The following is an 18,342-nucleotide window of genomic DNA, read 5'->3' on the forward strand; positions in this document are numbered from 1 at the left end:
TCCACCTGCAGCTCCTCAGCCCCATCTGATCAATTCTAATTTATGTCGAACTTTCTTTCCTCTTTTATTCCCTAAAAGCTGAAAATCTCCATCCCACACACACTCCCTCCATTCTCACTTTGTTGAACCTAATCCCTGCTGTACCTCATCCTGAAGGATCTGGTTCATGCTGATTAACAGGCCCACATTCAGGGGGGATTGAATCGAAACATACAGAATACTGAATGGCCTGGACGGAGTGGACGTTGAGAAGATGTTTCCATTGGTAGGAGAGACGAGGACTTGAGGGCACAGCATTAGAACAAAGGGAAGACCTTTTAGAATAGAGATACGGAGAAACTTCTTCATCCAGAGAGTGGTGAATCTATAGAATTCATTGCCACAGAAGGCTATGGAGGCTAGGTCACTGAATATACTTAAGACCTGGATAGATAGGTTCTTGAGTATCAAGGGGATCAAGGGTTATGGGGAGAAAGCAGAAGAATGCGGTTAAGAAATTTATCAGCCATGATTGAATGGTGGAGCAGACTTGATGGGCTGAATGGCCTAATTTCTGCTCCTATGTTTTATGGTCTCTCACAGAGTGTGAGAACTGGGGACAGGAGTAGGTTTTTTCTAGCCTGCACCAGCATTGAACAGATCATAACTGGATATGAACATACCGAGTCATTTTTCAGTGGAGCATGGGAGGTTGAGAGGTGACTTTATGGAGGACTATAAAATCATGAGGGGTATAGATGAGATGACCAGCTGGCGTCCTTTCCCTTGGCTGGGCATTTCAAAATTTGGGAGTAAATTTTGAAGTTGAGAAGAGAAAGATTTTAAAAAGACATAAGGAGCATCTTTTTTTAAGAAAGTGGTTTGTGGAATGAATGTCCAGAGGAAGTGGTGAATGCAGGTACAGTTACAATGCTTAAAAAACATTTGGATAAGTACATGAATAGGAAAGGTTTGGAGGGATATGGGCCAATCACTGGCAGATGGGATCAGTTTAGATTGAGAACATAGCACGGACTAGTTGGACTGAAGGGTCTGTTTCTGTGCTGTATACCCTGTAGCTGTTCCATATTGGTCTTAAAACCATTTTCCTGCCTTCCCCCATAACTATCTTTGACATTCTAAACCCAGATGAACTCAGCATTGAATATATTCAATGATCCCATAACTGCAGGGAGACATCCCCACTTCTGAACTAAATTCCTCTTGCTAATATACCACTTGCCTTGCTCATTGCTTGCTGCACCTGCCTGACAACTGGCATTGATTGGAGTAGAAGGCCTGGGTAGAAGGTCACTGATGCACCTTTGTGCATCCACACAAGAGCTTGTGCCCAAAATCTTGACTCTCCTGCACCTCGGATGCTGCCTGAGCTGCTGTTCTTTGCCAGCGCCACTTTTCAAATCTGATCTCCAGCATCTGCAGTCCTAACTTGCTCCACATCCCAATATATCACCATTTAAACAATGCATCTCATTTCTGCATTTTTCTCCACAGGAAAGGCTATAACTTCACACTGTGTTATTGCATTTGCCATGTGTTTGCCAATTAAGACACAGACCTGAACCAACTTTGCTGCAAGTCAAGAACTGAAATCCAGAATGAAAAAAAATAGAAAAGGGCTTGAGAAAAGAGTGTTTGTACTCACAGATGTTGGATAGTGGAAAGAAGTTGCAGTCTGGGGTGAAGCACAATCTTCACTCAAAGAGAGAGAGGATCAGCAATAGCAGCTTTCACAAGCTCATGGTCAAACCTCTGCATTCAGCCAATAACGGGGGTTCTCAATGGCAGGAGGACTACACTCCTTCCGATCCTCTGAAGCTTGGTCCATCGAAGGAATAAGTGAGGACTGCAGATGCTGGAGATCAGAGCTGAAAATGTGTTGCTGGAAAAGCGCAGCAGGTCAGGCAGCATCCAAGGAACAGGAGAATCGACGTTTCAGGAATGAGGAAAGTGTGCCCAGCAGGCTAAGATAAAAGGTAGGGAAGGAGGGACTTGGGGCAGGGGCGTTGGAAATGCGATAGGTGGAAGGAGGTCAAGGTGAGCGTGATAGGCCGGAGTGGGGTGGGGGCGGAGAGGTCAGGAAGAAGATTGCAGGTTAGGAAGGCGGTGCTGAGTTCGAGGGATTTGACTGAGACAAGGTGGGGGGAGGGGAAATGAGGAAACTGGAGAAATCTGAGTTCATCCCTTGTGGTTGGAGGGTTCCTAGGCGGAAGATGAGGCGCTCTTCCTCCAACCGTCGTGTTGCTATGGTCTGGCGATGGAGGAGTCCAAGGACCTGCATGTCCTTGGTGGAGTGGGAGGGGAAGTTGAAGTGTTGAGCCACAGGGTGGTTGGGTTGGTTGGTCCGGGTGTCCCAGAACCGTTCCGCAAGGAATGTCGCGCGCCGTTCCAGAGACGAGCGTGCGCAGTGCTTGCTGACACCGAGAAGCATGCGCAGTATGGCTTGTGGTGATGCTGGTGTAACTGACAGATTTTATGAGTCTAATTGCCAATAGGAGAAAGAAAAAGGCTGGAGCCACAATTTTGTTTTGTTTCCCTGGGGCTCAACATTTTATTCCTTTTGCTTTTTGTCTGGCTGCTCAACCTTTCTATGTCTTTTCCCCAGAGTAGAGGATATCCAAAACTAGTGAGGCATAGGTTTAGGGTGAGAGGGGAAAGGTTTAAAAGGGACCTAAGGGATACCCTTTTCACGCAGAGCATGGTATATGTATGGAATTAGCTGCCAGAGATGGTGGTGAAGGCTGGTACAATTACAACATTTAATTACGGGTGTGGAGAGAGAAATTGGATGGGGGACAGGCTGGGGGGCAAGAGAGAGAGAAAAAATGGACAGGGGCAAAGGGGGTCAGGGTAGAGAAAGCCTGGGCATGCCAAGTGCAGGGTGCAGAATGTGGGGAGAAAGAATGGCCAGGGGACAGTGGGTGGGAAGAGAATGGACAGGGGGTCAGAGGGAGGGGGTTGAAAGAGAGTGAGAATGAATGGTGGGATAGGGTGGGGGGAAAGAGAGAGAATGGATGGAGAGCAGAGGGTGGGGGGAAAGAGAGAATGGATGGAGAGCAGAGGGTGGGGGGAAGAGAGAGAATGGATGGAGAGCAGAGGGTGGGGAAAGAAAGAGAATGGACGGAGAGCAGAGGGTGGGGAAAGAAAGAGAATGGACGGGGACAGAGAGTGGGGAGAGGGACTGGATGAGGGAAGACAAATGATGGAGACAGAGGGGGAATGAATGGGGGTCACAGGTGGATGAGGGACTGGACAGGGAGCAGAGGCTGTGGAGATAGAATGGACGGGTGTGCACAGTGTGGCATGTGAGTGAGGAGGGACGGGGAATAGCAAAAGAATGGACAGGGGGTATGGTGGGGATGATTGAATGGAATGGAAAGGTGTTGAATACATCCCACCCACTCCTAGCATTCCCTTCTCTGTACACGAGCAGTGCAGATTTTTGTGAATGACAGGAGAGAGTCTGTGTGAGTGCAATCACCCTCACGTCCGGGCATCAGCAAATCACTGCCTTTCTGTTTTAAAAACTAAAGTAAAGAGGACATGGGCGATATTCTGGGGATGGTAAGAGGTGGCTGAGAAACCCAACCGAGGGTCAGCAATTTTCAGGAGAGGGGAGCTGGACAAAAACAGAAGGATGGAAGGATGAATTTGGGTTGGAATCCTTTGAAAGGTGGATTAATTGTGAGACAGAAATTTCAGGCAGATGATAGAGAAGGCTGTTCTGTACAAACCAGAATTCTCTCATCCTATTTTCTGCCTTGCACTGACAGCAATGATATCTGTACTCTCTTCTCATAAGATCTTAGCAGAGGAGGATTAAGATTAGAGTGGTGCTGGAAAAGCACAACAGGTCAGGCAGCATCCGAGGTTTCTCAGATGCTGCCTGACCTGCTGTGCTTTTCCAGCACCACTAATTTTGACTCTGATCTGCAGTCCTCACTTTCGCATTAGCAGAGGAGGATCTGCTGTTAAGGCATTCACAAGAAATTTACTCAGGGCCTGAATATCAGCAGCATTTGAATCCAGGAGGAGATACATTTGTCTGCAGGAAATGATTTCAAACATCAACGTGACTTGATAAGACCCGTGATTACACACAGCCTGTGTGGGAGTGCTCTAGGGTTCTGACTGTGGATAGAATTTTAACTGTTTAGTGAAATGTGGACTAGTGTTCTCGCTGTAGAGGAGCCCTTTACTGGATCGTTGAAGCTGCCAAGACACAATGACCCCCACACCATGGAGACTCTGTGGAAGCAAATTCATTCCTTAAATGGATTGGAGTGTTACCAAGTACGTTGGCAATGTGTGTTGTATAACTGCTTAATGTTTCTAGTGGCCGAGCAGCAGGTGGGAGACAAGTTTGGAACACGAGGATAGTGTCAACTGGAACCTTGTGTTCATGTTAAATGACATGTGACCCCACTACACTATACATTCTCTCTCTCACACACTCACCACATCCTCCACCAGCTTATACTCCATCACATACACACTTCACCAAGCATGCATGCACACAAACACATGCACATCTCTCTTTTATGCGTGCACACTAAGTCTATGGGGTGAATTTGAATTTGCAGATACATTCAAGTTTGCTCAAAAAACACACAATCTGCAGACAGTCAATCCATGTAATATTTTATAAATTTCTATTTTGGAAATAGAACCAGTCTGACTCAAGATTGGGATACAATCTTAAGTTATCTCGATTATGTGACTTAAAACAAATTCTGGAATTTACATTTAATGAACTGAAACATGCAACCAATTCCAAAGGGTGAAAGACTTAACAGCAACCTAGGTAAAAACAATGACTGCAGATGCTGGAAACTAGATTCTGGATCAGTGGTGCTGGAAGAGCACAGCAGTTCAGGCAGCATCCGAGGACAGGCAAAATCCGAGGACAGGCAAAATCGACGTTTCGGGCAAAAGCCCTTCATCAGGAAGCTTTTATTCCTGATGAAGGGCTTTTGCCCGAAACGTCGACTTTGCCTGTCCTCGGATTTTGCCTGAATTGCTGTGCTCTTCCAGCACCACTAATCCAGCAACCTAGGTAAGTACAATATATCATTTCTGTTGCTTGAAACTACGATCTTTTGCTATAAATTCTGTGTCTTATGATCCTGCTCCACAGCTACCTGATGAAGGAGCAGCCCTCTGAATGCTAGTGCTTCCAAATAAACCTGGTGGACTATAACCTGGTGTTTTGTGATTTTTATCTTTGTTTTGAGTGAACACAGCCCACACCCTCCTGCTGCTGCCAGTAAACTTTACAATGCTGATGAAACAATGCAGTACCTGCAGAAATAAAGAATTTACAATATCTAACGGTACTAGCTACTCATTCGCTGCTCCTTCTGATACACTGGAAAGTGCTAGCAGCTGAAAGAAATGAGCAGCTTTAAAACAAAAAGACCGCTGGATCTCACAGCTTTCAATGTCTGAGTCCAATGGAAAGGTTGGGTCAACTTTATTGTGACCCAACTTTGTTACAACTTCAGATCTCACCAGCTAAAAGACGCACTTGTTTAAACAGCTCAAGCTCAAAGTGCACACATACTGCCCCCCAGGCTTGCTTTATTGTTTGTAGTTGGATCCTGGTACAGATTTAAACCAAAGGACGTATTACCTCATTCAGCAATTTCAACCTACACACTGTATCCAAGTTAGTTTCTCCCAATCATTTGCCGAGGGGAGGGGGACAGTCAAGAATCAACCACACTGCTGTGGGTTTGGAGTCACGTATAGGACAGACTGGGTAAAGGATGCAGCTGGGGCAACTGAGTGAGTTCTTTCCTGCAATGGCAGTTTCCTTCCCTAAAAAGGACATGTGTCAAACAGATGGGTATTTCTTCCCCCTGAAATTGCTTCATCATTAGATTCTGAACTCCAGATTTCTGACCAAATTCCAATTCCACTATCTGCTGCGGCGGGATTCAAACCCGGGAGTCCCCAGAACTGGGTTGGTAGTCCAGTCGATAATGGCACTAGGCTGTTGCTCATTCAATCCCCTTGCGATGGCATGTGAATTCGCTGGTGCCTCTGTAGGTGGGAGGAGCGGGTGAAGTCTTTTCCGCACTGAGAGCAGGTGAGCGGGCTCTCCCTGGTGTGGACCCGTTGGTGCTTCCGCAAGTTGCCCACATGACTGAAGCCCTTCCCGCACTTGGGACAGGTGAATGGCCTCTCCCCGGTGTGCACCCGCTGGTGGGACCGCAGGGTGGAAGAATCAATGAATCCCCTCCCACACTCTGAGCACGTGAAAGGCCTCTCTCCTGTGTGGACCCGCTGGTGCGTCTGCAAGTTGCTCATACGACGGAAGGCCTTCCCGCACTCCTGGCAGGTGAAGGGCCGTGCCCCAGTATGGACCCGCTGGTGGGTCAGCAGGGCGGAAGAATCCATGAATCCCTTCCCGCAATGAGAGCATGTGAACGGCCTCTCCCCAGTGTGAACCCGCTTGTGGGTCAGCAGAGTAGATGACTGAGCAAACCCTTTCCCACACACTGGGCACGTGAACGGCTTCTCTCCTGTGTGGACCCTCTGGTGGGTCCGCAAGGTCCACAACCGACAGAAGCCCTTCCGGCACACGGAACAGGTGTACGGCCTCTCCCCAGTGTGGACTCGCTGGTGTTTGAGCAGGCTGGAAGAAACGGTGAATGCTTTCCCGCATTCGGAACAGGTGAACGGCCTCTCCCCGGTGTGAATGCACTGGTGTGTCAGGAGGTGGGATGCATCAATAAATTTCCGCTCACACTGAGAGCAGGAGAATGGCCTCTCCCCGGTGTGAACCTGCTGGTGCGTCTGCAGCCGGGACGACTGAGTGAATCCTTTCCCACAATGATGGCAGATGAACGGCCTCTCCCCTGTGTGAACTCGCTGGTGTGCCAGCAGGTTGCACAGCCAACTGAATCCCTTTCCACAGTCGGGGCAGGTGAACGGCCTCTCCCCAGTGTGAATGCGTCTGTGGGTTTCCAACGCCGATGGATAAGGGAATCCTTTCCCACAGTCCCCACATTTCCATGGTTTCCCCATGGAGAAAGCTTTCCTTGTGTCACTCTGTGTTTTAAATTACAAACAGAATGCGTACACAGTCTCTCCCCACCGTGAGGGGTGAGATTTTGATCCCCCAAGTTGAGTAAATGATTTGAAGCACTTTTCACAGTCAGCGCACTGAATCTCCCTCACTTGAGTGTCTCAGTATTCTTCCCGACACACCAGTGTCCAAAATCTCTCAAGTGACAAAAGCAAACATTTCTTCTTGATTTGAACAGTAGCTGATATTCAAATCAAGTGGATCTGTCAGAAGTCGATGGATCATTTGCTTTCAAATTTTGTTCTGCATGTCTTCCTGCAAAAACAAATTCACAAAATAAGCGATTACTGTCAGTACAGTTAAATAAACATAACATCAATGGAAATTCCTGTAGATTCTCAGATGCCTGCTGATCACACATTATCTAGGACACAGAAATCTGAAAACCCTCATGCAGCCAGATAGCCTTAAGTGTGTATGGAAGATAACTTCATTTCAGTAACAATGACCTGGAACAAGCTGCCTACAAAGGCACTGCAAATGGAGCAAAATCAAGGACGTGATAATGAAACGTCAAGGCTACATGAAAAAAGAAAGCCAGTAAAGTTGCTGAATGACTTCCTGGTGTCCTATTAAATAACAAAGATGACAAGAATTACGGGAAGTAACTCCATTACTGCATTAGGTGAAAAATTATAGCCACAAAGCTTTTACAGCAGCCAACAATATCAGATATACACCATATAAAGCAACATATGTCTACATTTGAAATCAATGTGCCAATCACTTACATGCTACTCAGTTCCATGAGAGACTACCCTTTTAATTGTGAACATGAGGAAAGAAGCAATCCTTTTCTAAGGTGCAATCTGTATACGTGCCAAACGGAGGGAATACACAATGAAAATACCTTTAAGAGAGACAGTGAGCATCTGAGCACCTTTGCAGAGTCTGCTCCCTTCGTGGATTCACTCCAGTTGTTACAAGTGAACAGTGTTTCCTCCCTCTCTTTCTCTCCATCCCAGGATGGGGAATGGAAAGGGGTGACATTGCTTTGCTCCCAGATGTTGCCCAGAGGGAGGGAGTTTCACTCTGAAACTGACAGGGCTACTTCTGCTTTATGATGTCCACAATGGTGGGGAGGGGGGAGCAGTGGGCCTGCACTGCTGCCCTGCAGCTGAGGCACGTGAGGAAGGGAGGATAATTTGCAAACTCCTTTCGCTCTCTTCCAAAGCAGGAGGTTTCACTTTAGCTTCACACTCACAGAAAACCTCCTCTTCTGTGAAACCAACAATTTACTCCCCCCGCCATTCCATGGAAACAGTGATTTGTGAGACTCCAGAGTTGGAATTGCTACCATACCTGCTCTACGGGGTTTGGTAGAAACTACTTATTTCATGGACCACTTCAATTCAAGCTCACCCTTGCCATTCAAATACTAATTTTACACAGAGGGTGGTTAATGTGCGGAATGAACTTCCTGAGGAAGTGGTGGATGCGGGTCCAATTAAAAGACATTTGGATAATACATGAAAAGGAAAGATTTGGAGGGATACAGGTCAGGAGCAGGCAGGAGAGACTAGTTTAATTTCGGATTATGGTTGGCATGGACTGGTTGGACTAAAGGTATGCTGTATGACTCCATGCTGTATGACTCCATGGCAGGTTCACAGTTCCTTGAAAGCAGAGTCGCAGATAGAATGGATAGTGAAGAACATATTTGGTACACCTTCTTTTATTGGTCAGTGCAATGAATATCGGAGTTGGGAGATCATGTTGCAGCTGTACAGGACATTAGTTAGACCACGTTTGGAGTATTACATGCAATTCTGGTATCAATGATCCCACCCTGACACACCATACACCAGAGCTAGTGACTGAAATTCACTCTGACACAGAAAACAAAATCATTAAATCCCAGCAGTGCAGTAAGAGGCCATTTGGTCATTGAATGCATTGGGGATAGGGGTTGGGAGGTCATATTGCAGCTGTACAGGACATCGGTTCGGCCACTTTTTTGGTCTTCCTGCTGTAGGATTGGAAACTTGAAAGGGTGCAGAAAAGACTAATAAGAATGTCGCCAGTGTCAATAGACAATAGGTGCGGGAGTAGGCCATTCAGCCCTTCGAGCCTGCACCACCATTCAATATAATCATGGCTGATCATTCCTAATCAGTATCCTGTTCCTGCCTTATCTCCATAACCCTTGATTCCACTATCTTTGAGAGCTTTATCCAACTCTTTCTTAAATGAATCCAGAGAGTGGGCCTCCACTGCCCTCTGGGGCAGAGCATTCCACACAGCCACCACTCTCTGGGTGAAGAAGTTTCTCCTGAGCTCTGTCCTAAATGGTCTACCCCGTATTTTTAAGCTGTGTCCTCTGGTTCGGCACTCACCCATCAGTGGAAATATGTTTCCTACTGCCAGAGTGTCCAATCCTTTCATAATCTTATACGTCTCAATCAGATCCCCTGTCAGTCTTCGAAACTCAAGGGTATACAAGCCCAGTCGCTTCAGTCTTTCAGTGTAAGGTAATCCTGCCATTCCAGGAATTGACCTCATGAATCTACGCTGCACTCCCTCAATAGCCAGAATGTCTTTCCTCAAATTTGGAGACCAGAACTGCACACAGTACTCCAGGTGTGGTCTCACCAGGGCCCTGTACAACTGCAGAAGCACCTCTTTGCTTCTATACTCAATTCCTCTTGTTATGAAGGCCAGCATGCTATTAGCCTTCTTCACTACCTGCATGCTTGCCTTCATTGACTGGTGTACAGAACACCCAGATCTCTCTGTACTGCCCCTTTACATAAATTGATTCCATTGAGGTAGTAGTCTGCCTTCCTGTTCTTGCCACCAAAGTGGATAACCATACATTTATCCGCATTAAACTGCATCTGCCATGCATCTGCCCACTCACTTAACTTGTCCAGGTCACCCTGTAATCTCCTAACATCCTCATCACATTTCACCCTGCCACCCAGCTTAGTATCATCAGCAAATTTGCTAATGTTATTGCTGATACCATCTTCTATATCATTAACATATATTGTAAAAAGCTGCTGTCCCAGCACGGATCCCTGTGGTACCCCACTGGTCACTGCCTGCCATTCCGAAATGGAGCCGTTTATCACTACCCTTTGTTTCCTATTAGCCAACCAATTTTCAATCCAATCTAGTACTTTGCCCCCAATACCATGCGCCCTAATTTTACTCACTAACCTCCTGTGTGGGACTTTATCAAAAGCTTTCTGAAAGTCCAGGTACACTACATCTACTGGATCTCCCTCGTCCAACTTCAGAGTTACATCCTCAAAAAATTCAAGAAGATTAGTCAAGCATGATTTCCCCTTCATAAATCCATGCTGACTCTGTCCTATCCTGTTACTACTATCCAGATGTGCAGTAATTTCATCCCTTATAATAGACTCCAGCATCTTTCTCACCACTGAGGTCAGACTAACTGGTCTATAATTTCCTGCTTTCTCTCGCCCACCTTTCTTAAAAAGTGGTATAACATTAGCCACCCTCCAATCCTCAGGAACTGACCCCGAATCTATTGAACTCTGGAAAATAATCACCAACGCATCCACGATTTCCCGAGCCACCTCCTTCAGTACCCTGGGATGCAGACCATCAGGCCCCGGAGACTTATCAACCTTCAGACCTAACAGTCTCTCCAACACCAAACCCTGGCAAATATAAATTCCCTTAAGTTCAGGTCCTTCAGCCACTGTTACCTCAGGGAGATTGCTTGTGTCTTCCCCAGTGAACACAGATCTGAAGTACCCATTTAATTCCTCTGCCATTTCTTTGTTCCTAGTAATATATTCCCCTGTTTCTGTCTTCAAGGGTCCAATTTTTGTCCTAACCATTTTTTTGCCTTCCACATACCTAAAAAAGCTTTAACTATCCTCCTTAATATTCTTGGCCAGTTTACCTTCGTACCTCATTTTTCCTCTGCGTATTTCCTTCTTAGTCATCCTCTTTTGCTCTTTAAAAGCTTCCCAGTCCTCAGTTTTCCCACTTATCTTAGCTATGTTATACTTTTTCTCTTTTAACTTTATATGTTTCTTTACTTCCCTCGTCAGCCACGGCCGCCCATGCCTCCTCCTGGGGATCTTTCTTCCTTTTAGGAATGAACTGATCCTGCAACTTCTGCATATCCGCCATTGTTCCTCCATAGTCATCCCTGCTAAGGTATTGCACCATTGAACTTTGGCCAGCTCCTCCCTCATAGCTCCATAGTTCCCTTTATTCAACAGAAGTACTGTCACTTCCGACTGTACCCTCTCCCTCTCAAATTGCAGATTGAAGCTTATTGTATTATGGTCACTACTTCCCAATGGCTCCTTCACTTCGAGGTCTCTGACCAATTCTGGTTTGTTACACAATACCAGATCCAGAATTGCCTTCTCCCTGGTCAGCTCCAGCACCAGCTGCTCTAAGAATCCATCTCTGAGGCACTCCACAAAGTCTCTTTCTTGAGGCCCCATACCATCCTGATTCTCCCAGTCTACCTGCATGTTAAAATCCCCCATAACAACTGTAGTGACATCTTTGTGACAGGCCAATTTCAGCTCCTGATTTAACTTACATCCGACATCCAGACTACTGTTTGGGGGCCTGTAGATGACTCCCAAGAGGGTTTTTGTACCCTTAGTATTTCGAAGCTCTATCCACACTGACTCTACATCCCCTGACTCTAGGTCGCCCCGCGCAAGGGACTGAATATCGTCCCTTACCAACAAGGCCACCCCACCCCCTCTGCCCGTCAGTCTGTCCTTACGATAGCATGTGTAGCCTTGAATATTCATTTCCCAGGCCCTGTCCACTTGAAGCCACGTCTCAGTTATCCACACAATATCGTATCTGCCAATTTCCAAAAGAGCCTCAAGCTCATCCATCTTATGTCTAATGCTTCATGCATTTTTAATTTGTTACTGCCCTCACCCTTCCCATCAACCCTTATTTCACTCAACCTTACAGCATGATGCCTTTCCAAGTTTTCTGCCTCATTGATACAGTTGTCTTTCTTGACTTCTCTTGTTCTAACTTTCCCTTCAATTTCCTTTTTAAACATCCAGCTTGTCCCCTCCCCCCTGCTACTTAGTTTAAATGTAGCGGTGCTGCAGTAGAAAACCTGCCTGCCAGAATGCTGGTCCCTAACCTATTAAGGTGCAAGCCGTCTCTCTTGTAGAATTTATGCTTACCACAAAATATACCCCAGTGATCCAAGAACTTAAATCCTTGCTTCCTATACCAGTTCCCCAACCACACGTTCAAGTCCATTATCTCCCTGTTTCTGGCCACACTAGCCCGAGGAACTGGAAGCAAACCGGAGATAACCACCTTGGACGTCCTGCTTTTCAGCCTTCTTCCTAGTTCTCCGAAGTCTCGCTATAGTATGTTCCTCCTCTTCTTCCCGACATCATTTGTGCCGACATGCACCACCACCTCTGGCTCTTCACCCTCATCCTTGAGGATTTCCTGCACTCTGTCCGCGATGTCTTTCACTCTAGCACCAGGAAGGCAACACACCATCCTTAAATCCCGTCTGCTGCCACAAAAACCCCGGTCAGTTCCTCTCACAATGGAGTCCCCTATTACCACGGCTCTGTGTGATGTCCGACTCTTCCACTCTGCCTCTGCGGCAACGTTTGATTGACAAACTTGGCCGCCTTGCGAACTGGCAGTGTCATCTGTCTCTGTTTCCAAAAGCTTCAACTTGTTCCTGACAGGTACTTCTCCCGGGGTCTCTTGCACCTGTCTCCTCTCCGCCTTCCTCATCGTCTGCTCTCTTCTGTTCTCTTCTGACATGATTGGTATAATAACATCGCTGAAGGTCTTGTCCAGAAAGATCTCGTTCTCTCGGATGAGCCTAAGGTCTTCAAGTTCTTTCGTCAGCGCTGCAATATGCTCGGTCAATTGCTGAATGTGCACACATTTTCCACACTTATACGAGCCAGACACACCAGAGTCGTTGACCTCCCACATCAAGCACGTAGCCCACTGGACCAGCTGGGCAGTCATGTCTTCACCCTCTTCAACTGTGGTGTAATCACTGTGGTGTCGGAGGGTGCATGGTATAATGAGAGGCTGAATAGGGTGGGGTTGTTTCCCTGGAGTGTTGGCGGCTGAGGGTGACCTTATAGAGGTTCATAAAATCATGAGGGGCATGGATAGGGTAAATAGGCCAGAGGAGGTGGCTGGTACAATTACAAAGGCATCTGGATGGGTGTGTGAAGCGGAAGGATTTGGAAGGATATGGACCAAATATTGGCAAATGGGTCACTAGATTTATACAGGATATCTTGACAGCATGGATGTGTTGGATCAAAAGATCTATTACTGTGTTGTATATCTGTTTGATAACAGTTGCTTTATTTCTGTTGATGTAAATATTGTTATAAATCATAGCTGGGTACTAATAGTTAGATGTAAGGGAGAGAGAATTCCTCAAGTAGGACGTGACAAGAATCCTAGGAGACCTCAATTCTGGTTTACTATGTAATGAACAAACTTTAAGCACGAGCACCAATTGTGCGTTAATGTCTAATTTTGTTTCATTTTGTTTTATTCTTTGCTATAACGACTCTCTCGGTCTGGATGGTTGACAGGCTGAGAGATTGTAGGTTGGGCCTTTATCGACTGAATGTTTTATTGTTCTGAAAGCTGTAAAAGCGGCTCAAAGTTTCAGCAGAAATCCTGCAGAGCTGAGAACAGTCGATATCTTACTCTGTGGGAACAGGGAGATCAACAGAGGACAGAGAAATCAGGACCTGAAATCCGAGCTGACAACAGACTACCATGTTATGAGTGCTTTGGTTAGCAGTGCCAACCCTCTACCTTTACCTCGCTTCCCATTCAACTTGAATGACATGTATCCCCTCGATATTCAGGATCCAATCCTTGTCATTCCTGAAGTCATGTCTCTGTCAGGAGTCTCAGATCATATTCTCTTCAACGTGTAGTCAATTCATTCACTTTTGTTACAATGCAGCACACATTCAGACATAGTCTTCAGTTTCAATTTTTGCATCCCTTTCTATCATTCTCTGATGTTCATTTTCCACATCACTACATTGCTCACCTGCCTTGATTTGGATTGGCCATGAGAAATGCAGGTTATACATTCACAGTAATAGGCCATTTGGCCCATCGAGCCTACTCCACCATTCATTAAGATCATGGATGATCCATCCATCATCTCAGCTCCTCTTACCTGCATTATCCCGACTACCTACCATGAAAAATCTACGACTACCCACATTCACCCACCATGAAAAATCCCATCGAACTGTCTTGAATATGCCTGCTTCTATTGCTTCCTTGGGCAAAGAATTCCATAGATTCACCACTCTCCAGGAAAAGCAGTTTCTTCTTCCCTGTCCTAAACCTACTCCCCCTAATCTTGTGGCCTAGTCTCACCCACCAGCAGAAACTACTGGACAGAGTGGATAAGGGTGGCAGGCTCTTTGGGGGGGTCAGTGTGGACTTGATGGGCTGAATGACCTGCTTCCACACTGTAGGCCTTCTATGACTTACCGCAGTTGTGTTTGCCCCAGATCACAGACCCAGAACCTCTCACCTTCTGCAAATTGAAACACAAGTCCCACCCTGCCCTCTCATATGTGTGTTGTCTAACTGTTTAATGGTTTCTAGTGAATACAACCCATACCTCCCACTGCTGCCAGTAACCTTTACAATGCTGATGAAACAATGCAATACCTGCAGTGCTGAAAATTGTAAGGCTTCTAACAATACCAGTCACTGATTCCTTCTGATGAACAGCATTGGAAATACAATGTTGGAGGTTGAATGAAATGAGCAGTTTAAAACAGAAGGAGAAAGTGAGGACTGCAGATGCTGGAGACCAGAGTTGAAAAATGTTGTGCTGGAAAAACACAGCAGGCCAGGCAGCATCCGAGGAGAAGGGCTTATGCCCGAAACGTTGATTCGCCTGCTCATCGGATGCTGCCTGGCCTGCTGTGTTTTTCCAGCATCACATTTTTCAATTCTCAGTTTAAAACAGAAACCCACCTAACCCTTGGCTAGGCTCCCCGCTCAGGACACTTTACTTATTGCCAGGAAACCTTAAAACACTTCAACCCCACATTGCAACAAATTCCCACTTTCCACCAAAATCCTGAATGACCTCAATCAGTTGCTGTCTCACAAATGAAAGATTTCATTGCAGCTTCTGTTCCCAGTAAGGGCAAAACATCTTTGAAAGCTGCTCTTAAAGTCCAGTCTTCACAACGACACTGCTGTTTTCCTTCAGTCCAACTCATCCATGCTGACCAGATATCCTAAATTAACATAGCCCGTATCCCTCTCAACCCTCCCTATTCACTTACCCATCCAGATTCTTTTGAATTGTTGTGATCATACCAGCCTCCACCACTTCTTCTGTAGCTCATTCCATGCATGCATCACCCTCTGCGTGAGAAAGTTGCACGAGGTTCCTTTTAAATCTTTCCCCTCTCACCTCAAACGTATGCCCTCTAGTTTTGGACCCCCTACTCTGGAGAAAAGGTCTTGGCTATTCACCTAATCCATGCCCCTTATGAACTTCTGTGAATTCACCCCTCAGCCTCCAATGCTCCAGGGAAAACAGCCCCCACCTATTCAGCCTTCCCCATATAGCTCAAACCCTCCAAATTTGGCAACAACCTTGTAAATCTTTTCCAAACTGTTTCAAAGGTTTGCAACATTTTTCCTGTAGCAGGGAAACCAGAACTGAACGCAGTACTCCAAAAGTGGCCGAATCAATGTGCAGCCACAACATGACCTCCCAACCTCTGCACTGAAATGCACTGACCTATAAAGTGTACCTGCAACTCCACTTGCAAGGAACTATGAACCTGAACTCTAAGGTATCTTTGTTCAACAACACTTCCCATTAACTGTATAGATCCTGTCCTGATCTGCCTTTCCAAAATCCAAATTCCAAAATGGGGTTGAGAAATATCACCTGTGATTGAATGGCGGCGCAGACCTGATAGGTTGAATGCCCTAATTTCTGTTCCTATGTCATACAGTTTCTTGCTGTCCTGGACACAATGAGCAAGAATAGGCCATTGTTTATCCAGCCTGTACCAGCATTGAACAGTTTATAACTGGATTTGAATATACTTACATCAAGGTGGATAGGCTGGGACTTTTTTCACTGGAGCATATGAGGTTGAGCGGTGACCTTATAGAGGATTATAAAATCATGAGGGGTATAGATGAGGTGTGCGGTGAATGTCCTTTCCTAAGGGTGGAGTTTTCAAGATTAGGGAGTAAATTTTGAAGACGAGAGGAGAAATATTTTTAAAAGTTATGAGGGCCAACTTTTTTTTTTTAAAGAGAGTGGTTTGTGTGTGGAATAAATGTCCAGAGGAAGTGGTGAATGCAGGCACACTTACAATATTTAAAAGATATTTATAAGTACATGAATATAGAAGGTTTGGAGGGGGCCAAACACTGGCAGATGTGATTAGTTTAGTTTGAGAATATAGTCGGCATGGACTAATTGGACTGAAGGTTCCGTTTCTGTGCTGTATAACTCTGTAACTGTTCTGCACTGGTCTGAAAACCATTTTCTTGCCTTTCCCCATAACGATCCACTTTTTTGTTCTTCAAAGTTAAATGAACTCAGCCTTGAATACATTCAATGATCTACTTAACTGCAGGAAGACATCTCCACTTCTGAACTCAATTCCTCTTGTTTTCCTTATTGCTTGCTGCACCTGTCTGAAAGCTGGCATTGGCTGGTGTAGAAGGATGCTGAGGCCCATTTGTCCAATACACATCATTCCTGATGAAGAGCTCATGCCCGAAACGTCGACTCTCCTGCTCCTCGAATGCCGCTGACCAGCGCCACACTTTTCAACTCTGGTCTCTAGCATCTGCAGAGCTCACTTTCTCCACATCTCATTATATCACCATTTAAACAATGCATCTCCTTTGTTTTTTTCCACAGCAAAGGCTATAAGTTAACATTGTGGCACTGCATTTGCTATGTATTTGCAAACTGACCTGGAACAACTTTTCCAGAGGGTAAAAACAATGACTGCAGATGCTGGAAACCAGATTCTGGATTAGTGGTGCTGGAAGAGCACAGCAGTTCAGGCAGCATCCAAGGAGCTTCGAAATCGACGTTTCGGGCAAAAGCCCTTTATCAGGAATAAAAGCAGTGAGCCTGGAGCGTGGAGAGATAAGCAATGTTGAGGAGATCGCATCGGGAGCCGCAGCAATCAACCACACCGCCCCGTGGCCCAACATTTCAACTCCCCCCTCCCACTCTGCCGAGGACATGGAGGTCCTGGGCCTCCTTCACCGCCGCTCCCTCACTACCAGACGCCTGGAGGAAGAACGCCTCATCTTCTGCCTCAGAACACTTCAACCCCAGGGCATCAATGTGGACTTCAACAGTTTCCTCATTTCCCCTTACCCCACCTCACCCTAGTTCTAAACTTCCAGCTCAGCACTGTCCCCATGACTTGTCCGGACTTGTCCTACCTGCCTATCTCCTTTTCCACCTATCCACTCCACCCTCTCCTCCCTGACCTATCACCTTCATCCCCTCCCCCACTGACCTAGTGTACTCTATGCTACTTTCTCCCCACCCCCACCCTCCTCTAGCTTATCTCTCCACGCTTCAGGCTCTCTGCCTTTATTCCTGATGAAGGGCTTTTGCCCGAAACGTCGATTTCGCTGCTCCTTGGATGCTGCCTGAACTGCTGTGCTCTTCCAGCACCACTGATCCAGAATCAACGTTTCCAGAGTCTATCCCCTCCCTCGATTCACTCCTTTTCCTTTCAGTTGCTGCAAGTCAACAATTGAACCCCAGAATGAAAAAAAAAGTGGTGAGAAAAGAAACTGCTGTACTCACAAATGTTGGACAGAGGAAGGGAGTTACAGTCTCGGGTGAAGTTCAGTCTGCAGTCAGAGAGAAAGGAGTAGCTTCAGGAGCTCACGGTCCCACCTCCGCATTTCGACAACAGCCGGCTCTGAATGGCAGGAGGACCAAACTCCTTCCAGTCCTCCAAGGTTTCCCATTGGTCCATGGAAAGGGGTTCCGCGCCGTTTCCGTGGACACCCAGGAGTACGCGCAGTGCTTTGCTAACCCCGCGGAGTACGTTCAGTCTGCACTGAGGAGATGCTGGTGTTACTGACAAATTTTAACGTTAAAAATCACACAACACTAGGTTATAAGTCCAACAGGCTTATTTGAAAGTACTAGCCTTTGGAGCACTGCTCCTTCCTTAGGTGATTGTGGAGTATAAGATAATTTATGATTTTACGATGTCATATTCAAC

General features: G+C 46.2%; 1 protein-coding gene across 1 annotated transcript; it reads right to left on the minus strand.

The window, feature by feature from the left end:
* Positions 1-4,990: 4,990 nt before the first annotated feature.
* Positions 4,991-18,000, minus strand: LOC122543520 (uncharacterized). The gene is made up of 2 exons (XM_043682297.2): positions 17,916-18,000; positions 4,991-7,348 (listed from the first exon to the last, which is right to left on the minus strand). Exon 2 carries the CDS (start codon positions 7,030-7,032, stop codon positions 6,007-6,009), a length of 1,026 nt encoding a protein of 341 aa, XP_043538232.2. The 5' UTR covers positions 7,033-7,348; positions 17,916-18,000; the 3' UTR covers positions 4,991-6,006.
* Positions 18,001-18,342: the final 342 nt, after the last annotated feature.

Source organism: Chiloscyllium plagiosum, unplaced genomic scaffold (genome assembly GCF_037043375.1).
Source record: "Chiloscyllium plagiosum isolate Xiang-an unplaced genomic scaffold, Cpla_swu_hap1 HiC_scaffold_27, whole genome shotgun sequence".
Classification (NCBI taxonomy): Eukaryota; Metazoa; Chordata; class Chondrichthyes; order Orectolobiformes; family Hemiscylliidae; genus Chiloscyllium; species Chiloscyllium plagiosum.

Coding starts and splice junctions, on each gene's coding strand:
- LOC122543520 (XM_043682297.2), bottom strand. CDS start 7,032: ATGGGGAAACCATGGAAATGTGGGGACTGTGGGAAAGGATTCCCTTAT.